General features: G+C 38.9%; 1 protein-coding gene across 2 annotated transcripts in view; it reads right to left on the bottom strand.

Moving 5' to 3' along the window:
* Positions 1-27174, bottom strand: part of ERBB4 (erb-b2 receptor tyrosine kinase 4) — a 715736-nt gene that overhangs the window by 36061 nt on the left and 652501 nt on the right. For both annotated transcript variants that reach the window (XM_069983214.1, XM_069983215.1), the window contains exons 22-25: positions 26507-26582; positions 23597-23743; positions 13042-13139; positions 8371-8541 (exon numbers count right to left, since the gene is read on the bottom strand). In XM_069983214.1, the coding sequence (XP_069839315.1) occupies positions 8371-8541; positions 13042-13139; positions 23597-23743; positions 26507-26582 (492 nt within the window). The remainder of the gene's footprint in view (positions 1-8370; positions 8542-13041; positions 13140-23596; positions 23744-26506; positions 26583-27174) is intronic.

The following is a 27174-nucleotide window of genomic DNA, read 5'->3' as shown; positions in this document are numbered from 1 at the left end:
ACATACATTAGTGGCATCTTCTCACAATGAGAGCTTGAATCCTCCTCTCCTACAAGACGTGTACGTTAATTACTATCGCATCACCTAGTTATTACCATAGATACATGAACATCAGAGTTATAATTCTATATGATGTCGACAACCTCCAGCAATTAATGCCAAGGATGTTCTAGACACCCAGCAGTTCAGGGACCTGGTCAAAATATTATCCTGCCTTTCACATCAATCATTACAAGGTATAAAAATCTTTTTATTTCCTGGCTGCTCATGAACTTCATAAAATAATCTGATATCATAATAAGTAGCTGGTTTTATATTCTATTAGAAAATAGTTGTAAAAGCGAAATGCTTTGTTTCGATTCTTTTTCTATGGTAGTGCTTTGTTTCTCGAGAGCTGCTTGGCTAATGATCATAGACAAAAAAAAGCTATGGTTATCCTGGCAGAATGAACTCAAGGGGGTAACTCTTAATTGAAGAAACTTGGTGTATGAAGACTAATTGGGCAATACTTCATGAAAAAAATATGCAAATTAACTTTCCTCTAAAAAGGAAAAAAAAAGTCTTAACAAAGACAAAAGAAAGAGTCATCAACCATTTTATGGCTTGGGGTCCTTTATGGGGTCCTTACTAGAGATGAGCGAACCTCGAGCATGCTCGAGTCGATCCGAACCCTAACTTTCGGCATTTGATTAGCGGTGGCTGCTGAACTTGGATAAAGCCCTAAGGCTATGTGGAAAACATGGATATAGTCATTGGCAGTATCCGTGTTTTCCAGACAACCTTAGAGCTTTATCCAAGTTCAGCTGCCACCGCTAATCAAATACCGAACGTTTGGGTTCGGATCGTCTTGAACCCGGTTCGCTAATCTCTAGTCCTTACTCCTTAAGGGTGCTGGTTGACTAGAGAGATGTCTTGTATACAACTCAGGGAAGAGGAAGGGATTCTCACTAAAGATATCCAGTGGTGCATGGAGGCTTAGAGCCCTATTACAACAACAGATTATCTGACAGATTTTTTTTTTAAAGGGAATCTGTCACACGGTGTGCCTGGGCAGAGTCCAGGACCAGGGTTTGACGGGGGCATGGGCGGGCTTTGCCCCGGAACACCGTGCAACAGGTTCCCTTTAAGCCAAAGCCAGAAGGAAAGGAGGAGAAATCTGAGTTTTTCCTTTATGGCCTGTTCCCCGTTTATAGTCCATTCCTGGCTTTGGCTTTTAGGAAATGCTCTATGGCATTTAGGGGCATATTCTTAGGTACAGATACATTGGTCTTGATAATTCCCCCCCATATGTAGAAATTTGGCAAATAATGTTACATTTTATCTGAGGCTGGTCAGCTTGGCTGGTGGCAGCATGGCCCATGGCTCTGGATCAGAAGATTGCTGTAGGGGATCGAAACGGAAATACATTTTTTCTATTGGAAATAACTATTGTGTTCAACAGGTGGGTATTTATTAACCTTAAAGAGTACCTGTCACAAAACATAACTTTTTACATGTCATTAGACACAGAAAAGGTATTAATTCCACTGGATGTCACTGCTGAGACCCTCTGGGATCAGGAGATATAGCCGGGGCAGTCCATCGATGTCCGTCTAGTTAGTCTCATAGACTATCATTGATATAATCAGCCGTAACAGACATACTGTATGAGCGGGGAGTGAATGGCACGTCTACTGTGTTCTCTCCCTGGCTGTATCTCCTGATTTCAGAGTGATACCCACTATGATTAATAACTTTTAACATGTCTGATGACAAGTCAAAAGTTATTGTTCTTGACAGTTTACTTTATGGGAAGAGACTGGCCTCTGTGTTATAACTCTACTATACAAGAAAGAACTATAAAGGAGTTCTCTATAGAATCCGAAACTAAATACTAACTATAAGCTAGCGTGAAGAAAGGTTATGTCCATATTTAGTTTTAAAAAGTGTTCCATAGGAGAATGGACACAGACTGGACTTCATGTGTTGTTGCCCAATGCTTTGTACAGCAATATAGTAGGAATATATCCCTCTAGAAGCAATCCTGCATCTTCTAGAAAAATGCAATGATTTTTTTTTCTTATTCATACATAGTCAGAAAAACCATTATGTGCATGTATGTGAGGTATATGAAGGTACAATAGGGCCCCAAAAAGCCCCTTTGTGTCCTATTATGATGCAATACAACTCAGGGGTTGCTTTATGGTCAAGGGTTGCACATTGATATCTATGTAACATATGCAACTCCATAGAGCTTTATGAAAGCAACTCTATGAAAGAACATGGTCTATTTAAGATACTGAGAAATTGACTCAATATGAATTCAAAATGACACTGACTGCATTGAACACTAAATGTTAATCCCATAGAACCCTATTAACTTATGAAATAGTTTTACTGTCTTTGACTCAGTGATTCTTAGTGGGATTATTCACACAGTTGAGTTGTGTTGGGAATATGCTATGACAATGAAGATGGAAAGTTACAATTTAGAACCGCAGGTGACGGACTGAGATTTTAAAACGATCTCCTGTTCTTACTAATAATACTGGTTGACTCCCTAACATTGAGGATCATAATACAATACTGTGTTTATATTCTGACCCATTAAAGGAAAATGGCAAGAAATAGTACGTAAAAGGCCAAAGAGTAAACATATAGGGGGTACATGTTTTACATACAATTTTGTTATTTTTTTTGCTGCTCAATGCCACGCTAGCTTGGTGGACATGGCTTGCCATGGAGAGGTGTGGCTTAATGTGTAGGGGGTGTGGCCACCAATGCACTGTATTTACTTTACCAACTTAGAGCTTATGAAGATTTCAGAAGCTAACACATGGTACAGCCTCAGGAGCACCTGGATTTATTATGAGTGTAGGTAATGTAGTCTTGATGTTACAGGGCCATTCTGAGACCGGATGGGTGTGGGAGCATGTTGTGGCATTCTGTGCAGGTGAAAACAACTCAATGTCCATTAGCTGCCCAATGTCACTGTGAAATCAGTAATATCGGGCACCTATTGATCATTGCCAACAACATGCTCTCTCCTCACAAGGAGGAAGTTGAGCCCCAAAAAGCAGAAGAGGAAGGACCTCTTTAATTTAGCCTTGTTAGAACATTACATTAGTACATTGCATGGCTTCAGATCACCATCCACATCATTGTCCACATCCTAATTGCCTTGAGTACTGAGTAACTAATAATGAGGATGGTTATTCAGAGTCATAAAATGTATCTACAGAACTTTCAAATATTATATTAAGGCTATGTTTACACAAGGTAATTTCCTCTCCGCTTTTGAAAAGGAAAAATGACATTTTTCATTTTGCGGTTAAAATTACATCCGTCATTTTGTTGTTTGGCTCCCTGTCAGTGCAATGATGTCTGTTGGACCATTCTCCTAGTGCAGTTGCAGTGATTGCCCTTTGAGTGTGTCTTTAACAGAAAAGTTCATTGAATTTAATAGTAAAAATGGTTAAAGGAAGGTGAAAAAAAAAACCGGTGTGTGAACAACTAAAAAATAACGTCCGCTTTTTGCAAAAGACATTCGAAAATAATTGTCATGATCATTTTTTTTTACTTCTGTGCATACAACGTCCGTCATTTTATACTCTGTGTGCATTGGACCTCCGTCATTCCATTGACTTCAATGCATTGCAATAACAGACGTGTTTTTAAATAGAAGGCGTCTGTCTTTTTTTTTTTTTTTTTTTTTTTTAGGTTTTGTGGACTTAGCCTAAAAGTGGCTTCAAACCGGATTTTCTTTAAATTATTTACAAGTTTCCATAATAGCTTTAAGAAACAGTATACATCTTCAAAGTCTTTCACACAAACAGCAAGGAGCCCAAGGTGACACCCCCCACCTCTCCCAATATGATGGACTAGTGTTTTTCTTGAAATTTCTTTGTGTATGAATCATGTTCCAGCTCAGTGTACATTGAAAGGAAGATCAGTTACGGACTGAAATACATCCAATTTGGCAGCTGTGCAATCTCCTGTCAGAAAGTCTGACCTTACAAACACATTGGAAAAGTGTCACAAATGCAGAAAGAAGCAGAATAAACAGTCTAAAAGAGAGGTAGTGAGCGAGCAAAAAAGGATGGAGTAGAGGCTGATGGGTAGACTCTGTCATGTCAGCTCTTCATCTTCCTGTACAAAGCGGCAATCAAGGCACATTCTGTGAATCCCAAAGAGTATCACTGAGGGTAAAGGAAGGGGTTCCTTCTAGTTCATTCCGTGAATGCAAGACACTGAAAACTAGAAATTCTTTCACTTTTTTACTGCTGAATAGCAAGCTGATGATAATTTCTTTCTCTTTCCTGCTCTATGGTGCTGCCATCTGTAATTGAGCTTCTTGTCTGGGCTTTTTTGAGTTCTGAATGGAGTTGATGAGGAACGGCAATGTAGACCGGGTCTGACTGTGCAGGAAACCTCATAAGTATTCGCCCCCCAACACCCATGCCCAGCTGTGCTGAGATAACATGCATGCCAAGCAATATATCATGTATCAGATAAACTCTTACGGGTATTAATCGTGTCTATTAGGTTGTCTTCTAAACTGTACTTTTAGGTATGTTATTTTCCAGCATTCAGCATGTTTCAGTATAAAGGTATGTGTCTGGATTTGCACTGGACAAACCCACCATAAACTTTGAAGATGTTTTGCAATTGCAATCTACATTTTTGCCGTGAATTGACACGTGGATTCACATATGGATAAGCCCTATTGTAATCCAATGGAGCACAGCCTGTTTTTTCAGTGCAGATGCCATGTGAATAATGAACATGATTTGGATTTTGAGATATGTTCATTCTACCGTGCTTGTGAATTGGGCATAAAATATCCCATCACATGCATTGTTGGCTACTGGATTGCAGACTACATACAGAATCCAAGCCTAAACCCTGACAGATTCCACCTTCTTGGTCTAATTTTTCAGAAGCAACTGTTAACATGTTTTTAAACGTTTCATATGATTTTACGCCATTCAAGAGTCTCCAAGTATTGGGGAGCTAAATGATTAAAAAAAGTATACAAATATGTTTGCAACAACATTAAGGGACAACTTTTGAGTTAGATTTTATATATGACTTTTTTTTTTTTTTTTTTACATTTTTATAAACAGTTTAAAAAACTTTGTTAATAACTTATCTGCACTTACAGAGGTCCTTACACCATAGACATTTATGTCTATGGAAAGCCCCATCTATTGTGAGAGGCATGGCTGTTTCTGCAACTGCTATTGATGTGAATAGAGAAAGCCTACCAGGATTCTGCAGTTGGCAGAAGTAATTGGATTCCATTTTCTCAATAGAGGAGGTTCATAGATAGCGACATTCTCATAAATTTTCTTACCAAGGACCAGAGTGAAAATGTCAGAACTAAGCTGTCCAAACACATGTCTGATAACATAGGCTGGATATGTGACTGATCAATAGTCAACCAGAAGGATTCTGAATAGAAGAAATTTTGGCAAGCAGCTAACTACTGTATATGTATCTATGGAGAAAAAACAACACTAACAACTCAAAAAATCAATACAAATACAGTAAAACTAAATATTATCAATAACACAATATTACCTAGACCTAAACTCATTCACTATTTACACTGCTGTAATGGGTGTTACTTTTTCTGCTGTGAGTTCTCTGGAATTGTACATTACACATGTTCTAATATAAAGTTGACATAACACCTTGTACATCCTATGGATGGTATACAGTCTCATTCTGTATACTGGTAATCAGAAATACAATATATCAGTTTATAACATGTGCTGTCCAACACTGGAGGAACCTGTGGAAAAATAAATCACTTGACTATACAGTTTCAGCACCTTGGTCAGCTCCATTACAGGATGGTTAAAATTCCGCATATAGTGGTACCTTGATTTAAGAGTAACTTGGTTTGAGAGCATTTTGCAAGAAGAGGTCAAAATTTTTCAAAATTGTAACTTGGTTTAAGAGCATTGCTTTGGATTAAGAGCTCCCTGTACTGGGTGGGAGGGCGAGTGGGGGAGGGGCATGGTCTGCATAGTGTGGTCTACAGCACTGTACTCTGACCCAGGAAGTTATTCTCACCTTCCAAATAATCCACTACAGGCTGAGGCTTGCATCAGGGAACAGGACTGTGGAGGTAATCTTTCTATAGCTGTAACCTCTCTCTCCCCAAAGAGTGCTGTATTTATGTGCCCACATTTGTCCTGCTAATTCCTTCATGCTCTCTGCAGTCTTAGTCAGCCCTTGTGTTTCTCATCCTCTCCATTCCTGCTTTAATGTGCCATCAAATACACTCAGATATACACACTGCTGCTATAATAAGCTTGTACTCAAACTCAGCTATACACACTACTGCTATAATGTGCTTGCACTTATAATCAGCTACACACACTGCTGTGTAGTTTCTGTCATTGTCCTCCTGCACAGCTCTGTGATTCTCACTTCCTGATTGGTCCATGCTGAACACACACCCTTCCCCCTTTGCTGACATGTGACAGCAACCCTGCTTCTCTATTTTAGCCTATTGTACTACACTACTGCATTATGGGGATCTGCAGTTCCATTCTGTATTATACACCACATGTTGCTTGGCTCTACTGTACAGTAACTTATACAATGACATATCCAGCTTTCTAAGTGTTTGTTTTACCTGTTATTCAGAATAAAAAAAATATTATTTTGGGGGGGTGGAACCATTTTTATGCATTTCTATGATTTCTTATGGGAAAATTTGCTTTGGTTTAAGAGTGATTTGGATTACAAGCCTGGTTCCGGAACGAATTATGCTCATAATTTAAGGCACCACTGTATAATGCTAGCGGCAGAACTATACTGGCTTTGTTGATTGATCAGTTTATAAATATTTGTCTGTAATAATTCTAGATTTTAGTGTACACTGAGTTTAAAATAACAGGTTACTTTACAGAGTCTTTCAGCTTTATGCAAATAAAGCTTATTCACTGTATAATAAAATGCTATGTTCCAGTCCTTGCCAGTTTCAAGATTTGCATTTAGTCAATAGGTCTAATACCCATCAACATATTGTCCAAAGCACATACGTTGTTAAACTGTGCCTCATATCAGACAAGCTTTTAGCCTCTGGTTGTTTCTATTCACTAACAACAAGAGATCTTAAAAAAAACATGGAGGAGCAAGAAGCTGAAAAGTTTATGACAAAGCTTAACCTTGAGCTCTATTTATAAACATTGTAGTTTGACACTTTAAAGGAGTTGTGTCCTTAAGAATAATAGGTCTATATTGATGCATTACGTGAAGTTAAACATATTTTAAATGTACAAATATTTATTTAACTATACTGTTTGAGAGATATAAACTCTTCAATCCCCCAAGTGGCTGCATTGTTTTGATAACCTATTGTCCTTGGTCACTACTGACTAAGGTGGGCCAGGCATGCTCAGCTCAAATGCAATCTCCCAGAAGTAGTGGCAGTTGATCTCCACGATACATGTAAGTAAGGAGGATTGAGGGAAAGTGTGTCCATGATTGCAACCATAGACACACTTTCCCACAATCCCCTTGCTTACATGCATAGTGGAGACTAACTACCACTACTTCTAGATTGCATTTGAGCTGAGCACCTGGCCCACCTTAGTCGGTCAAGGCCATGGACTACAAAAGGGATCACAATTTAAAGACAAGGGGAGTAATTAAATCCATGGGGGAGAAAAGCAGTACAGGAATATAAATTACTTGACTAAAAACAGCACATTTGTACTCCTTTACATATCAGCATATGGTATACACCTAATTTTACCAAACATTACTTCTTGGCACAACCCCTTTAATTAAACTAAGAACATAATAGTATCACAGATGGCTGTAAAAAGGTTAGGCTGAAAACTATTGAAACAAATTTAACAACTGAAAATTAGAAAGGCTTTCATCTTGTTTAGGCCTTTTAACATGTTGGCATAACATAAATTCCCCAATAAACTTACAGCAGTGAACCCTATCAGCCCCTCAATAACAAAGCATTTATGAGAAAAAGAGGGCCTCCAATCTGGGAAATAGGAGGACAGTTTGCATCTATTAGCCAATTTGATACAACATTACATGTTAAAAGAATCATGTCCATCTTTCTGGATGGTCGCCTATTTAGTGCCAAATAATGGCTGTCTATTGGCAATGACAGATGCAAACAATGATTATTTGTGGCCTTCATTTAGTCAGCGCTAAAGGTGTGTCCGTCTGGAAAGACAGACGCCATTTTTACCTAGTAAGAACATAGCCTACAGGTGAATAGATGCCCTAATCTTATTGTTTGCCATTTAGTAAAATAATATCTTTAAAAAAAAGTTCTTTTTTCTGTATCATATGATTTCCTAAATAACTAGTACTGTTACGTACAATGCTAACCATGCGATCACTTACTCTGTTGGAGTCGATTCGTGTCCTAGATGTATAGATTGGAGGTGGGATATTAAAGGCCTGTGGGACGAGATACTCCTCAGCATCTATCATATCTTCTAAATCTTCATCATCGAGGAGGTTTTGGAAGAATTTGCTGTGATTAGGACTGGGAAGCTTCATACGGTCATCCCCCTAGAGAAGAAAAAAAGGTATCATAGTGACCTATCTATCTCTATATCTATCTACTTAATATAGGAATTAAGAGCTAGACATTTCCACATATTCTTATAAAAGAAAGCTTTCAGTTTATTTCCATCAGAATGCACTGCAGAATACAAATAGTGTGAGTAGCCCCAGGAACACGCATTGCGAGACAGTCCCTCCAACACTGCATAATTTGATTTATTCCAGGGACATATTGACTGGATCAGAAAAGCTATGCATCAAATGCGACTATCCACATTACCGCTTCTCTTTTGCTTTATCTCTGCTTTTCTCCCTGTCTACCCCTCTTAACAGAATCAATTTCTGGACGGCATTTGACAGGGTCTGGTGATTCCTTGTGTGAGTTTTTTGGACTGTTACATTTTGACATAGTATAGAAGGAAGCAGCTGAGTACATTCACCTTCAAACTCTGTACAGCTCTGAGAAGAGAATTTTAGAACCTTATTAGTTTTCGTAGACTCCATGGGATCTTCATAGTTAATAGGGACCATTTTGTATTTTTTTTTTTTAGTAACTATTTTTACATTTCATTTTTACATTCAGAGACAGCCTATGGCAGGGCAGAGTTTTCACTGATTTCTTGTGTTCTAGACCTCAAGATCTCAGCCTGCATTGTATTAACTGCTTATTCAAGGAACAAGGGCAGCGTCTGGTTTTAGTATATGCTCTAAGATACATTAAACTAACATTAGAGAATAAATCATGCTTCTTGCTAAAATAACAAAAAGAAATGCCTATAGCTACAGTATACATCCAGGAGTTATCCCATTAAATGGAAATGAATAAATGAACAGAAAACTCTAATCTAACACTATGCCTCTCTAGTATAATTATCACCCTTACTAGTGTCACCCCCTCTGTTGTTCTGCTCTCTTTATTTTAAATCTTGTGACCATCAAGCTGTTGCATTTTATTAGACAGCATTGCAGTCTCGCTCTTGGTTACTCTACCTGCCTGGTTGCCAGAGCTCAGTATTCCTGTCTTCCTCCATTAACATAAATAGAAAGGAATCCCTTTCACATAGCTCCAGAGATCCCACTTATACTTAGTGTTTATATAATTTTCCCCTGAATTTTATTCTCTACTGCCTCCACCAATTTATCCTTCTTATGTATTTTTTATGCTACATATACTTCCTTTATACACTAATAGGCCATGTTCACACAATGTAAGTTGCACATCGGCAACAACGGCTGTGATTAAATCACAACTTACGTGCACTGCAGTTAGATGGAATAGAGTGTACAAAAAGCGGCCGAGCCGCACAAGCCTGATAGGTCACACAATAGAGAGTGCGGCTCTGGACGCACTCTTCATTGTGTGCAATGGTGAATCAGAATGCGGGCGCACACAGATGCGCCCGCATCCCAATTCAGCACAAATGAAGATCATCTGGTCGGTACTACAGTCCCTGTCGGGATGATCTTCACTGATGCAGGCTGTATTGTGGCACAGCCAGGTCACAGAACGGCCGGTGTCATACTACGTGTGAACATGGCCATAGCCTGTATATGTATAGGAAGAAAGAAAATAGCACTACATACTGTATGGAGTATACTATACATTCTCTTTCTCTCTCATTACATTATATACTTCTATGAATTTAAGTGTAGTACTCGTTCTCCCTTTTAAAAAGGCAGAATCATAGAACCACCTATAGAAAGTATATCATTTTCAAAATTCTACAAAAGTAATAAAGGCATACTCTGGTGAAAAGTTTTTCTTTCTTTTTTTTTTTTTTTTTAAATAGACTGGTATCAGAAAGTTATATAGATTTGGAATTTACTTCTATTTAAAAATCTCAAATCTTCCCATACTTATCAGCTGCTGTATGTCCTGCAGGAAGTAAAGTTTTTTCCCCCAGTCTGACAGAGTGTTCTCTACTGCCACATCTGTCCGTAGAAGTTTCCTATGCGCATTGGCTGCTACTTTGGACAGTGTCTAATGCACTATCAATATTATAATATGATCAATATTATTGTGCATGTCCAGGGTAGGGCATCAGTGTATAATCAGGGCACAGATAACCACAAGGATTTCCAGTATGAGTATGTAGGGACAGCTGCATTCCAGCAAGTGCTTTACGAGTTTATAGAGACCCAGTGGTTTGTATATAGCAGCCTGCCACTGCAGCTAAGTAGTATTCAAGTCACTTTTTTTTTTTTTGGCTGAATGAAAGTCTGTAAGGCTGTGATTTGGCTACTTTTAGTGATTTGGCTACTTTTAGCCTCAGCCAAGTTCAACCAGGTATAATCATTAAACCCCTTAGTCCTTTATATTATAGAGAGCAAAGTGTATACATTCTCAGATAATAGCGAGTTGCATTAATACAGGAATAGAAGATGTTATTGTAAATTTAGCCTTTATATATAAATCCCTCTAGAAAAAAAAGGCACTTTCTTTTTCTGATCCTTTAAAGTAAGAAGAAAATTTACATAATCCCGAAAGACACAGAAATGAATCCTATAATTATGTATCTTTAAGGAAGTCAATTAAATTGGCAGGATCTACTTAAAGACTTGCTCTACGTGCTCCTTTAAGCACAAGGCCACCTGCAAAAGGCTGGGGATGCTATGGCAATTAAGTTTTTAAAGAGTGTGACACTGCAATCCTGTATGATATCCCAGTATTATATTATCTTCCCCAGCGCACAATGGCAGTAACTCAGCATCACTGAGGACAATAGAGATATTCTAGTTCCTAGTAACAGCATGATATCTGCAATAGGAGAACAGATACAAATGTGTTAGACTAAGCACAATGAACCTGGATTATAGCAACATGAGGAGAAGAATGAAATTGTCTGATAGGTATAGGAAATAGTTTGCACATTCATGAGGCTGCAGATCCAGTCACATCCAGGACTTTGGAGGTGGAAGTCATTCCTTTGTGGATGATATCAAATTATGCTAAATTCCTATTATTTATATTTTAGTATTATTATCACAATAGACAATTCTTACACGTTTAGCAAGCTCTTTATGCACTGCTCATAGTACAGGTGCAACAATGAGTAGAAGAACTTGTTATATAATTTGTACAAATTTCTAGGATTTTTCAGGCTTTAATATAATGTTACAAAACTGTATTTTAAAAGAAAACATATCCAGCAGGTCTGACCTCATAATACACTGTACGAGGTACCATGAATTTTAGATGAGACTCCAGCGGAAACTGGAGCATCCCATTGTGATGGATTAATAGGGAGTCCTTCAGTCTCTCTAAGGAATCGTTATTTAGCTCGGATGTTTTCTAAGCAGCAGCCTGAATACTTTGGGATGAAGCTCAGCAATGGAGGCCAAGACACATAGAGTACAAGCCATATACAAATATCCACCATCTTCTATGGTTTTCAATCTACCATATCTATCTAAGCCCAGATTCACTTGCTTGCACGATTACGTCAATGCTGAATTGGGCGCAAGATGATCATTACCGTATATTGCTGCAGGAACGAACGGGTAAAAAAGTTAAATAAACTCATTAAATAAATAAATAGATATCCACCTATGGTATATTATAATGTGCCTGCATTGGTCACTGACAGGGCTATACTGTAATTTAGGGCGATTGCCACGGATGTTAAAAAGAAGTCACCATGTCAAAAAAGTTTATCAGTCATATAGGGTCATGAGGGAAGATGCTACGCATGTACACCTCCTGACCCTTTCTCCTGATCAGTCTCTATGACATATCAAAAGTTTTTTGTTTGTTTTTATGATGTTGCCAATTTAAAATCATTCCATGCACATGAATGTGGTTATTTCTATAGTGCAGAGATTTTATTTTTACAAACCCTATTCAATGCATATGAATGGTATAGTCACAACAAGTCTGCCACGTATGAATATACCCTTTTATATGAAACATTGTAGGAAGAGCCTTACCTTTATTTTTGGATTGTGTTGGACATTACACCTTATAACATCATACAGCTACTTAAAGGGAATCTGTCACTAGGTTTATGCTGCCCTCATTTAAACTAGTGACAGAAATGCTGAACAGATCTTACATCATCTGAACAGACTTAAATCATTCTGTTTATCTGTTCTTCTAATATGCAGGAGAATAGGATTCTTGCCACACCCCTCTCCCCACCCTCCAGCTACTGATTGACAGGTGACTGCCTATACACAGGATAGATAACTGCCAATCAGCAGCTGGTGGTCAGAATTTCCTGCTTCTCATAAATATTGTGGACTACTGGGCTCATGCACATAATAAAGAGGACTGCTTATTATACACGTTATTCAAGAGGATATTGATGGGCTGTCATTGTGGTAAACGTGCAAACTACTACATACTGTATATGGTCTCTTGCTAATATAATATTACACTATACAATAGCACATTATACAAGATAGAACATAGAAGTTACACAATTACATTAACTAATAAAATGGTTGATACTGTCATGGTGTAGTTTTACTGTGTTGTAAGCTTATATGTGTTACAGTATATGGTACCTGTATGACAAGGTATCTCTGAGGGTCCCTTGCCATCCTGGAAAACTCTGCAGCCAGCTCCTTAAATTTTGGTCGACTATCAGCATCAATCATCCAACCTTTAAAAAAGAAAGTCAAGTTGTCATTAATTGTTTGGGTAAATATTGGCCAATAACAATCTTATTATTTTCTAAGGGTACATTCACACTGCGCTTTTGCAGTCGTTTACGTTTTTAACTGGATACTTTTGATGTACAGAAAGATGTGGTGAACCAAGTTTTTGTGTATGCTAAAATTTTAAAAAGAAACAGATCTGTTTTAAACCTTTTTTTTATTAATAATGGAAATTAATATAAAAAATGGATACAAACAGATGCACACAATTGTGTATGTTTTTCCATGTATTTTTCTTTTATTCCCTAACCTTACAGTGTGTTTACATATAGTTATTCATTTAATATCTGATTAGTTTTTAATAATCAAACAATATGTTTTATTTATTTACACATTTAATATTTTTCTCATTACTCCCTCTCTTTAAGGACTGGTGAAATATGGTTTTAATGGGTTGGGGTGGAGATAATAATAATAATAATAATAATAATAATAATAATAATAATAATAATATACCTAGTTGTTATATTGTAATTGCACTGTTATTATATTATATTGTTTGGAATTCAGAATCTTTTATTATGCTAATAAAATAATACAAATTTAATAAAAATAGGTACAGTTACAATCTTAGTTTAATGTTTGTAAGGCTGTGTTCACACTACGTTTAACAGTCAACTGCATAGCAATGGACGCTTTTAAACTGTCGGCCACTTGGCTGCATTAAGTCCGTTCCTAACGATGTGTGAACACAGTGGGCGGCATTGCCTTGGCTTCAAGGCAATGACGCCCCTGCAGTAAAGCATGGACGTTGATTCGATTGCTATCACCGTCCATTCTTTACTAAAATATTAAGTAGTGTAAACATAACCTAAAGGATATGTGTCATCAATGTTTAGGCCGGGTTTCCACACTGTAAAACATTGGCCGGTGTCCGTGAAGATCATCCCGGCCGGTACTGATGAACTTCATTTATGTTTAATTGGGATGCAGGCGCATCCGTGTGCTCCCACATCCCAATTCACCATAGCACACAATGGAGAGTGCAGCCGGAGCTGCACTTTACATATTGTGAACATGAATAGCTGTGTGAACATGAATAGCAGCCGCACAAAACTGACATGTCAGTTTTCTGCGCAGTTGCTTGCAATCTGGAGTATACTATGTGTATACTCTCCAGTCTGCATTCCATTCATTTTCAATGCAAAGTATCTTTTGAATTAATTGAAAAAATACATTGTGTGAACGTAGCCTTAAGCAGTAACCAGAACATTAGCCTAATCCAGGAGAGGTGTGTTTGTTGATATCTGCAGGCAGAGGCATTGCTGAATCTCAGACATTTTCTGTATACTATAAACACTAAATCGATTGTATAGGAAGCCAATAAACCTATCAGTATGTTTTGCAATGTAGGAAACTGAAACTAGAGAATTGGGGGGAAAAAAAGAAAAAAAAGAAATACATTTATTCTAATGAGCACTCAACACACCTCACAACAGTAAGGCAGCATTGTTACCCTTTCCAAAGAAATACATTGTGGTCTTCTATAGCAGGGCAGGGGTAAAATCTTTCTGCCATAGCTTGCCAGGCCTTGTGGCAGAGGAGAAGTTAGTTATTTGTGCCAAGGTGAAAAACGCGTCTCTCTCCAAAACAAAGCATCACAGAAAATCATATATATCATGTACCTGCCTCCCCCCCTCTTTTTCTCCCAAGCCCCCTGTTTACTGGTGCATGTCCTTTCTGTGCTTACACTAAAAAGATAAAGTACAAAGCATTTCAAAGTATTTGCAGTGTAGCTCACAGGGATTTAACTCTTGTGCAAACGGCTTGTCTGCTTATAGATGCTCACTTAGGCCCTGAGTTGAAAACAACATTAAGCAAATGGACTTCTTTTAGTTTATTATTGGGTTGTCTATGATGTATAAGGAAAGGTGTTTTTCCCCCTTTTGTCCAACAACTTCCCTGTATTTATTATTAGACCAGAGAGGCAGAGGGTAAAGGAATTAATCCCAATGTCTTATGTTAAATGATAAACTCTGTTGAGGATGCATCACAAGTTAATCTGTCAGCTACAATTCAGGTTCCAAACTGCTGACACTGTTAGATGCTGTTAGGACAATGGACACGTGTTACTTTTCATATGTCCATCCGTGCTTCTGTAATGTAGAAAAATGCTTTAATTCTCTAGTGCAAAGAATCATAGGGGTGTTTCCAAGCCGCTGAGCACTGTAATGCCTCCTTGCTCCCTACAGCCCTATCCTTACTTGATTGACAGCCAGAAGCTGAGTTCTGCTTCTATAGCTCACCCCTGTGCACAATTTCTATCCACAGGAATAAGATTTGGAAACTCAGCTCAGGTTCCAGCTGGCTGTCAATCAAGCAGGAATAGGGATGGGAAGGGGAGGGATAAGGTATTACAGCCCTCAGCAGTTCAGGGTTCGAGAATCACTCTTCAGATCAGAGACTTAAAGTGATATTGTTAACCCCTTTTTGATCTCAGCACCAAAAGCCTACATGCTGCACATTTCATATATAACTCTATTAAACATGCTTTTCTGCAATAAACAGCTTTTCATTATTGGTTGGCACCTGCTGATGATGTCATGGGGTGGAGACTAATGCGCCCACATAGGTGAGACAATAGGGGCACAATGGCCTGAAGCCCCAACCAGGTGGCATCGCCCACTAAGCAATTTTGAGCCAAAAAAAACCAAAAGAATAAACATGTTTTATAGAGGCAAATATGAAATGTGCAGCATGTAAGCTTTTGAATGGTGCTGAGAACTGCTTATACCAACAAGGGGGTGACAGTATTTTACTTTAAGGCATTTTTGTTATTTCTGGAAGCACAGACAGATATAGTAGCACAGACAGATATGTGTCCAACATGTACAGGTAGGGGAGTTTAGCTTGTGAGCCCTTATGAGGACAGGGACTGATTTAAGTGTTGCAAAATATTCTGGTGCTACATAAATACAGAAATTATTATTATTATTATTATTATTATTATTATTATTATTATTATTATTATTAACACTTTCCCCTTAAGAAACACACAGAGATTATATTTGCCATTCTCCATGTGCCATGTACACTTCTCCATGTCTCCATTCTCCATTACAATCCTTGTAGCACAATTTTATTTTTATTTTTTTAACCTGTTTCATTACCTTTAAATCAAGCTGGTTCTGTAGGTGCTGGAATATGGGAGTATTGTTGTGAGGCTAATTTCTGCAAATATATTACTGACACTAATGCTATCTACATTTTATTGCCATATTCTAAGTTACAGCAAACTTACATAGAAGAAAATAAACCGTGTTTCCTGTAACTTTGTAATAATCTTTATTTCACCGGTGGAGACACAATGCAAGATCAGGCTTCTTTTTTCTATTGACTCCAACTGTTTGCCGTAGTGATAAATAAATCTGCAGCTCCCTGGAATCTGCTGGAGTCAGCAGGGGGCATTACAAGCCTCGGCATTCTTGTCATGAACACACACACAGGGCCCTGAGTCTCCTATTAATAAAAGGCTCATTCATTGTCACAGCCTCCTGGTACTGTCATGCAGTGGCCTTTCAGGATAAACCAGATAGGGAAAAGGGACGTCTCTAAGGGAGCCAGGCGTTAATCGCACTTAAATGAAGCCAGAAACTCGGGGGAGATTTGGCTTATAATGAGATTGAATGGACTGGAGAGACACACTTTAGGAGGGAAGCGACTCGCTCTTCTCTAATTACATTGTGGGAGACATAAGTATTATCCCCAAAATATATGTTTTGGTTGGATTGCTGTAATCCTGTATACTGCTGGAAGAGAATACAGCAGCGAGGGGTCTGATAAACCCAAGAAATCACTATGTTACATGCAATGTATGAGAGAGCCATATCATCTACCTAGTGGGGATCAACTTACTGTACTCTCACATATACTTGTGCTATGTTTATTAGATGTAGCAGTAGTGAATTTGTTATTTGGCTTAACTCCTTGTTGTGCCATAGTAATTTGATACATTATGTGTAATTGTACATAGGACTGCAGGGAAGCCAATACTTGTCTTTTTTTTAAACTTATTTATTATTGCAATTCACAAAATAAAGTAGTCACAGGAACTAAATGACAAATTCAACGCTGCCACAGTTGTATTTCTCCCTGGCCTGATAACATGTAAAGAAGCATAGGATAACATTTAGGGGCTGATTTTGTATTATTACATGTTACCATGTTCTAGGACATTAAAGGGATACTCCAGCGAAAATCTTTCAGAAAGTTATATAGATTTGTGATTTACTTCTATTTAAAAATATCAAGTAATTCCATACTTATCATCAGCTGTATGTCGTGCAGGACATGTTTTTTTTTCAGTCTGACACAGTGCTCTCTACTGCAATCTCTGTCCAAGACAGGAACTGTCCAGAGCAGGAGAGGTTTTCTATGGGGATTTGCTCCTGCTCTGGACAGTTCCAGTCTCGGACAGAGATGGCAGCAGAGAGCACTGTGTCAGACTGAAAAGAAAACATTTCCTGCAGGACATACAGCAGCTGATAAGTATGGGAAGACTGGAGATTTCTGAATAGAAGTAAATGACAAATCTATATAACTTTCTGAAACAATTCATTTAATTAAAAAATATTTTTACTGGACAACCCCTTAACATAACCAGGCTGTCATTAGACAGCTAAGGTTTAGTGTGTCAAAGCTGCCTATATTATTTCTACTTGTTCCTACCTTTTATGCTTACTAACATTTAATTTACAAGTGGCTTTGGGTGCATGTGCATGGAACTGAGGTGTGCTGTTCGCACCTACACCGATGCCATGACTGAAACCAATAGAGATGAGTCCTGGATTCAGCTCCACCAAAGTAAGTGATAGATAGATGATAGGTAGGAGATAGATAGATAGATAGATAGATAGATAGATAGATAGATAGATAGATAAAAACATATTGAGAAAACAGGCAAAATAAATGCAGGCAGCTTTGAGACATTAAATACCAGTTGCATAGAGACATGATGGTGGCTTAATGTCCCAACCTGTAGTGATAGGCTCCCTATATATAAAGATGCAATATAACACACAGTTCAGACACAGCTCATCTGGGCTCAGTGGTGCACAGCCTAAACTCCCATATCCGTCACACAGAAAGAGACATCCAGGGCCCACATTCTGCAGTGTATAGAAATCCTCACCATGAGTATGGTCAGTTTAGTGCCGAAACGTATAGGAAATATATTATATATATATGGGACCAGATGTGTGTATTTTAATAAAGATTATATTGCTGGTCCTGGATAGGTTTATATGTCTCTAGGGGCTAAATATGTTTTAAAATAATAACATCTACCTTGTTATAATTCTTAGAATAGATTCACGTTGCATGTAAGAGCTGGAGACATACAGTAACACAGAGCAAGGACACAGTACATCTACTATTTACAGAATACAGAGGGTAAATGACACCTGAATCCCTTCCTTGCTGTATCTATTTGGGAAATGTCAAATGGACAATTCACCAATTCCCTAATGTGCAAGCATATGTTTTCCAGAGATGGGTCTATGCTTCAAATGTTATCCATTGCTCCATATGTAATCGACTCAATTTCCATTGATTTATTTTCAGTTCATCTACAATTGTGTCAGACTACATGGAGATAACTAGTAATTGGGCTTTACTCTATATGGGCTCTAACTATAGCGGCCATGTTCTCAAACCATCCTTAGTTTCACTAGTAGAAACTTATTTCACTGCAGCATTATTTCACCAAAGGAAGGAAAACCTTGCTATACTTAAAATGAATCTCAAGATCCACAACCCAGCAACAGAATCAGTCCCATAGTCTCACTGCTTTTACAGTAAATAACCCACTTATGTGTTTTTCTTTATTGTAGATTGCAAGCCCTAGCAGGCAGAGGCCTCTATCCCTATATACCAGTCTGCCATTTACCTTATTCATATAACATGTTTCGACTTTCTAATGTTCTGTTTGTCATCCCTTATCGATTGTATAAGGCTCTGGAAAATAAGTAATAATAATGGATGCCGCCGTGTTACAGTTAAAGGTCCTGGGTATACACATAGTACTGTGCACACATTTTTGGCAGGTGTGGAAAAAAAAAATGCTGCACAGTAAGGCTGGGGTCACACTGTCTTTTGATAAAGATGGACGTTTTTCACAGAAAAAAAAAGATGTAGTGAGAACATAGCCTAATAGAAGTGTTAATAGTTTTTTTAAAATCTTTTACAGAATTCTGTTACTGTAGTTATTAGGTCCCCCCTCAGCCATGTCTAAAAAATATTATCCAAAAGTCTTACATATATGCAGATGTAGCCAGGGTTAACTTGATCACAATGACGCATTTAACTCAACTTTCTAATTGACTTAACATAGCTCCTTGACACAATTGTTGTTTCAGGGATCATGTTAACGCTGGCTACATCTGTATAGGGGAGGGGGGAGGAGAGAGATTAGTCGGCAGCAGAGAGCAGAGAACATAGCATTACACAGCGGGACCTGTGTGAAAGCCATATTCAGAGGTCAGAGAGGTCAGTGTTGACTTCAGAGGGTATAGCCCGTTGATGTAGCTGTAAATTAACTCTTTGTTGTCCCCTCCGCTCTCCATAAGAAAACCATGAAGACAGGAAGAGAAGCTTCAAACTGCTTTTTCATTATAAAAATGCATTTTTTGGCTAATAAACCCAATTACAAAGTTTCTTAAAATCACCTGTACTATTGATTTCTGCAAAAAAAAAAAGTAAACGACAGTGACACTAGCCAATACGACTTTTGTGGGTTCTAGATGTCAATTTTATGCTGTGTAGTTGGGGAAACGGCACTTTGTGACGGTGGTCTCAGATATAGCGATAGGAAGAATCCCAGCACTCACCAAGTTAAATTGTACTTGTTTTTTCAGTGCAAAACATCATAGGGTACAGGAGGACATGTTTCTGCACACTGTATATTCTTCATCCAAGGCCTTCATTCAAGGCTATATGCTGAACTGCATCCTCTTGTACCCTATGATGTTTTGCACTGAATAAACAAGCATAATTTAACTTGGTGAGTGCCAGGGTTCTTCCTTTTGTTAATTTTATGCTGTCCTAGTTTACAGAAGGTGACAAGGAAAGAAGAGGATCACACACCCTAATATAATCCTTGCCTTACGTGGTCTACTGATTTTTAATGAATTACGTATGTTCTATACCTTTCATAATATTTCTCTATCATGTAAATATAACACATTGACATATTTCCTACCATTACATAATGACATGTATTTAATGCAGTGAGCTGTCAGATATTCAGATGGGGATGTAGGAAGTGAGGTTTGTTAACACCTCTAGATTTCCCACGCAGACCTAATCCACAGACTGAGAACCAGTAAAACAGATGCTAGTGAACAAAATTATACATTGATAAATATAAAAAATATTTTAAAAAAAGCAGCGCAGAGCATGTGCTTCCTATCAACAACTTGGCTGTAGGAGATAGGATCATGGTCTATTATCCAGATATCCCGTTTTCAAGGATTCATTTAACAGAAGGATAATAAAATCAGCAATGCTAAGAATTAACTTACCCAATTTCACCCTTGACCTGCTCCAGGGCTATAAAATAAACTGGACGTGTCCCTTGTTGCTGCTATGGGCTACATTTTTCTGTACAAAACTGATAAAAATTCAGCATCTTTCTTGAGTTGTGAAATTCAGTCACTGATTCCTAAACCAATGACAGGTGACAGTACAGCCAGTGGGATAAAGGTTTAGCACTGAACTGCTTCCCATCCTTTATTAGACACTGTCATACTTGCTACCTGGAGTCACCACTAGGGGAGCTCACTGCATATAGATTTATACATCTTCCACTAAGTTCAGCTAATTAGCTCTGAATGCAGTCAGCTCCTTCTGGTTGGGTCTATGAAAGCTATATGGATACATATCGATATGTGAAGTATTAAAGTAGTTCACAAAAAAACAAAACACACACAAAAAAAATAAATAATCAAAAATCAACTGGTGCCAGAAAGTGCCAGAGATTTGAAATTTACTTCTACAAAAAAAACAAAAAAAAACAACTTCCAGTACTTATCAGCTGCTGTATGTCCTGCATGAAGTGGTATTTTTCCAGTCTGGAGAGCAAGAGAGGTTTTCTATGGGGATTTGGTACTACTCTGGACAGTTCCTGTTACGGACAGAGGTGGCAGCAGTGAGTACTGTGTCAGACTGGAGAAAATACACTAGTTCATGCAGGACATACAGCAGCTGATAATTACTGGTAGACCCAAGATTTTTTAATGGAAGAAATTATAAATCTCTGGCACCAGCTGATTTGAAAGAAATGTTTTCTTTTGTAAACAACCCCTTTAAAAGCACATTTACTGCAGTTTCATAGTTACAATATATGTGTAGGTATACATTATGTATTAGATGTGTGTGGGCCATTGCACCTGGAAAAAGGGGGATGCCTATGGAAGTGTGTGTGTGTGTGTGTGTGTTTGGGGGGCGGGCTAACTCCTGGGAAGGATTCACCCATGTGGGTGGTGTACGAAATGTGCTGGCTATTTGACCATGGGTGCCTAGTTTGGGGCTACAGTCTACTGGTGTGTGTTCTAATCACCAGGAGGTTTACCAGGGAGATGACTGCTGGGGGAAGGGGTGGCTGCCAGGGGGATGCTTGCATTGGGAATACATGCACTATATATAACTGCACTGTAATCACTTATGGGATATGCAGAACCTGTATAAGGGTGCCTTCACACCTACCGACTCGCAGTGTTAATAACGCTGCAAGTCGGGTAGGTCCTGGCAGATCACTGTCATTACATACCCGCAGTGGTCTGAACGACCGATGCGTGTATGTAAATCTGCCGGCCGCTTGACCCCTTCAGACCGCTGCGTTTATGTAATGACAGTGATCTGCCAGGACCTAGCCTAGTGAAGGCACCCTAAAGCTGGATCTATATGGTCACGGCTTAGGGAGAATATTGGTCTTTATATAGTGTATTTTATTTAGGGACAGTATAGTGGTTTTATCCATTCACTGTATGGTGAGGGTAGTGGTCATGGTGTGAGGGTATTATTTGTCCTGTGTATGTTGCTATTATTGGTAATATTTTGCTTATATAGTGGATTTTATTCAATGACTGTGAAGGTGTTAAACTGCATCCCTCTAGTTGTTGCAAAACTACAATTACCATCATCTTTAGACAGCTAAAGTTTTGTCTATCCAAGGAATTTTTTTGAAACAGCTGAAGGGCCGTGAGTTTGATACCCCTGGTATAGTAGTATTAGTGATATAGGTATGAGTGATTAGGTATATTTGTGATAGATAAGATGAGGTGAATAGATTCAGTATGAAATTGATATCTAGCAGCTTATCATGTATTATAGATTGTACATACTGTATGTGTATGATCCTAACATGAAGACACAACCAGCTGATACCTTGTAATAGCAAAAGCTTATTGCCTGTACCATTGTATATAGACAGAGATAGTCATGTTAAAGGGGTTCTCCAGGATTAAAGAAAACATATTGCTTTCTTCCAAAAACATTGCCATACCTGCCCCTAGGTGGATTGTGGTATTACAACCTGGCTCCATTCACTTTCAGTGGAAGTGAGCTGCACTACCATGCCCTTACTGATGAACAGAGTGGCACTGTTTCTGGAAAAAAAAAAGTCAGCTATGCTTTTCTAATCCTGGATAGCCCCTTTAATTTTTTTACAGTTATATATGTGAAATGTAGAAAGCCTTTTACACTGTTCTCAATCCCTATTGGCTAGGGATGGTCCAAACCCTCCGAGGTTCGAGTTCGTATGAACCCGAATGGCCGACATCAGATTCCCGCTGTCTGCCCGCTCCGTGGAGAGGGTGGATACAGCGGAAGGACCGCCTGGAAAACTGGGATACAGCCTATGGCTATGGCTGTATCCCAGTTTTCCAGGCGGTCCTCCCGCTGTATCCGCCCGCTGCACGGAGAGGGCAGACAGCGGGTTCATTACCGAGAGTTCGGGTTCGTACTAACCCGAAGCGAACTCGATTCGGATCATCCCTACTATTGGCTATTGGTAATGTAGCAGAATATATCCTTTATTATTTGGAAAGCATTGTCATCTGCTGAGGTCCCCTATGGGCAACATAATCGGTTGGGGGCCCACTAAGACTCACTTGCTCCCCCTAGGCTGAACCCTTACTACGCCTCTTCCAGAGGGGTTCTACAGTCCCAGCATCTACCACTTCTTGTTTTATCATGTCAGAAACATAAACCTTTCCTATGCAGATATATTATTACATTTTCGACCTATGAAATGATTGATGTTACCATTAATAAAGATGATAAACATTTGGCGGAGTTCTCTGTTAGTAGTGAAACTCATTCTAGGTTTTGGTCAAAAGATCTTGTAGAAGTTTTCATTAACACATATAAAATAGACCCAGGTACAATGATTATCATTACTTACACTTCACCATAACCATATACACGTCAATGGTGCACACAGGTGGCTGCGGGAGTCTTTCTCCTTTCTCCAGGAGGTCAGGGATTTCCCGGGTTGGAATTCCATCATAGGGCTTCCCACCAAATGTCATTAACTCCCAAATAGTGACACCTGTAAAACATACATGGCTATAACCCACACTGTCTGAAAAAGGGTTTAGCTACCAAGTAACCGCTCTCACAAGTATACATTGTAACTAGATATGAGCGAACCTCATCGGAGTCGATCCGAACCCGAACTTTCGGCATTTGATTAGCGGTGGCTGCTGAAGTTGGATAAAGCCCTAAGGCTATGTGGAAATCATGGATATAGTCATTGGCTGTATCCATGTTTTCCAGACAACCTTAGAACTTTATCCAAGTTCCGCAGCCACCGCTAATCAAATGCCGATCGTTCGGGTTTGGAACTCAAACCCGAACCCGGTTCGCTCATCTCTAATTGTAACGAATAAAGAAATAATGTACGAAGCCGGAGATCTATGAGGGTGTGCTGCGTATAACAAGAAGCAGTCAACTGGTTGGGAGCACAGATATTGCTATCACTCCAATGCTATACATTACCGAATATTAAAGGGGTTATCGAGCCAAAACCTTTTTCTTTCAAATCAACTGATATCAGAAAGTTATATAGATTTGTAATTTACTTCTATTAAAAAGTCTTCCCATAGTTATTAGCTTTTATATGTCATGCAGAAAATGTTTTATTTTCAGTCTGACACAGTGCTCTCTGCTGACATCTCTGGCCAAGAAAGGAACTTTGACTTGGTTTTCTATGAATTCCCATAGAAAACCTTTCCTGCTCTGGACAGTTCCTGTCTCAGCCAGAGATGTCAGCAGAGAGCAATGTGTCTCACTGAAAATAAAACATTTCCTGCATGACATCCAGCAGCTAATAAATATGGGAAGACTTGAGATTTTTAAATAGAAGTAAATTACAAATCTATATAACTTTCTGATATTAGTTGATTTGAAAGAAAAAGATTTCCGCGGACAACCCCTTTAACGTGGACTGGGTTAATAGCCCAATAAAAATAAATGTGCTTTAAGTTGAACCGTGATTACGGATTCACAATTACAGACAACAGGATGTGTGAATAAGACCTAAGGCTGGCATCGCACTGCCTTAAAATCCTGAAAAAACCCCAATAAAAATGCCATGGCTTTGTTTGTCTTTTTTTTGCAAAAACTCCAGTGGCCAGATGTTAGCTGGAAGTTGTTGGAAGTTTATGGTCTGCCTTACACACATAGCGTTTTTTTTTTTTTTGGTGTTGGTTTTTCTCATTTATGGCAATTTTGAGGCTCTGTGTCAGTTTTTTTCAAAACACAGCACTCTGAGGGTGTGTGGGGCTTTTTTCTCCCATAGACTTTAAATGGGATTGTTCTGGTTGCCTCCAAAACACCATTGCTGTGCTTGTTCTCCCCCCCCCCCCGGTGTTTTTGTCACTTTTTTTGGTCCAGCAGCTAGGTCATGTGATGGCAGAGGACAAAAAGTTTAGTGCACAAAAAGACCTAAACCATAAATAAGATCATTCACACATAACGTAAAAGACGCCAGAAAAAAAAGCTAAATCATGAAAAAAAGCCATGTGCCGCATTGAAAAACGCTAGACAAAAAGTGTGTGTGAGGGCACCCTAATGGGGTTATCCAGCGCTTTAAAAAACATGACCACTTTCTTCCAGTTCAGGTGTGGATTACACTGAAGTCACAAAACCCCACCAAAACTGGAGACAAGAGTGGTGCTATCTCTGGAAGAAAGTGGCCATGTTTTTGTAGTGCTGGATATACTGACAGCAGCTCCTTGTGTACCTCATAGAGCTATAATCAGGCTGCCCTCCTCCAGGCTGGGTTTGATCATTTTCTGTGGTGTTTCTGTCCATAAGATGGCCGATATGGAGGAGCATGTGACCATGCCCCACCCCCAGTGTCTTCCATAGGCATATACAGGCTCAGTGGTGGACACTGGGAGGTGGGGCATAGTCACATGCTCCACCATGTCAGCCATCTTATGTACAGAAACACCACAGAGCAGGACAGCACAGCCTGGAGGAGGGAAGCTCTATGAGGTACACAGGAAGCTGTTGTCAGTATATACAGTGAGTACACTTACCAATACTATACTATACATTAAACTATTTTACTATAAACCCCTTTAAAGTGACACTGTAACTACCAACCCACTCCAACAAACCGCTAGTACCATCCATTTAATGAGAGTAAATTATTACTGGTCGTGTCTTTTAAAGTGTTCCCGGTGCCTTGGTTAGAGCAGAAAATAAACTTTTAAACTTGCAGCACTGTGTCATACTTGTGTGACCTAAAGTGTCTGCGGTCTAGGTCTGTGATTCCTCTCCTTTCTTCCACCCCATCCTCCTCATTAGGAATGCCCCCCTATTCATTGCTGGACTAAACAGTGGTATGGTAACAGTGGTATGGTATAGCACGTGTGCACTGTTTAGACAGGAGATCAAAAGATATCCTGTCTGGGGGTGTTCTTCATGATGAGGACGGTGGGTAGGAAGAAAAGAGAGGCGTCACAGACCTGGGGCACAGACGCTCTAGGCCACAACAGTACGACACAGTGCTGCAAGTTTGAAAGTTTATTTTCTGCTCTGACCAAGGCACCGGGAACATTTTAAAAGACACAATTGGTAAGGATTTACTCTCAACAAACAGATGGTACTAGCGGTTCGGTGGGGAGGGTCGGTGGATACAGAGTCGCTTTAACAAAGAGAAGAATGAAGACATAGCTAAAGAAAGAGATGATGGGACTAAGCAAAAACAAGTTCTCTGTTATTAAATTCCAGATTACTTTTCTGCTCTACCCGATGAATAGTACTCTATAAAACCATACTCTATAGGGAGTACAATACTTGCCATAACTCCAGACATCACTTTGATGGGTGAACTTCCTGTAATGAATGCACTCCAGGGCCATCCACTTCACTGGCATCTGTATAGAGAAAATTAGACTAAGCGTATGCTATACCTGTGCACAACCTTTGATTAATGGGAATTAATGACAATCAGCAAGAAACTTTTTGCTCATTAGATTTACATAGACCTGTGTATAATAAATAGGTTATTTCTGGAAATAAATAGAGGATATACAGAAGCTGCACAAACTAATTGTGCTTGCTTTCTTTTCACAGTGATTTATTAAAAGCCTATATTGTGTTCGACTACTAGGGTTGAAGTCTTCACAGCTGAATACGAGGCCTCGTAGTTTAGAGGGCTAATAGGTGCAACAACTTACAACGTGCAAGTCTGAAACATCATTATGTGCTTTGTCTCTACTTGTATTGTAGTATGGGTGAGCCTGGAGATGTGGGCTAACAACCTGCTGAATACCTCCTTTGGGTATGTGCAAACTGAGGAAAAGGCGAGGAATTCAGCTTGAAATTCAGCTCGAAATTCAGCTTGAAATTCCTCCTGTAAAATATGTACAGAGCAAAGTCCTATTGTGTTCAATGGGTTTTCTGCTCTGTTGTTCACACTGCAGAATTTCCGAGCAGAATTTTCTGCTGTAGATCTGCTAGAGGAAT

This window comes from Dendropsophus ebraccatus, chromosome 9, assembly GCF_027789765.1.
Source record: "Dendropsophus ebraccatus isolate aDenEbr1 chromosome 9, aDenEbr1.pat, whole genome shotgun sequence".
Classification (NCBI taxonomy): domain Eukaryota; kingdom Metazoa; phylum Chordata; class Amphibia; order Anura; family Hylidae; genus Dendropsophus; species Dendropsophus ebraccatus.
This window is presented reverse-complemented; position numbering and strand designations above follow the sequence as displayed.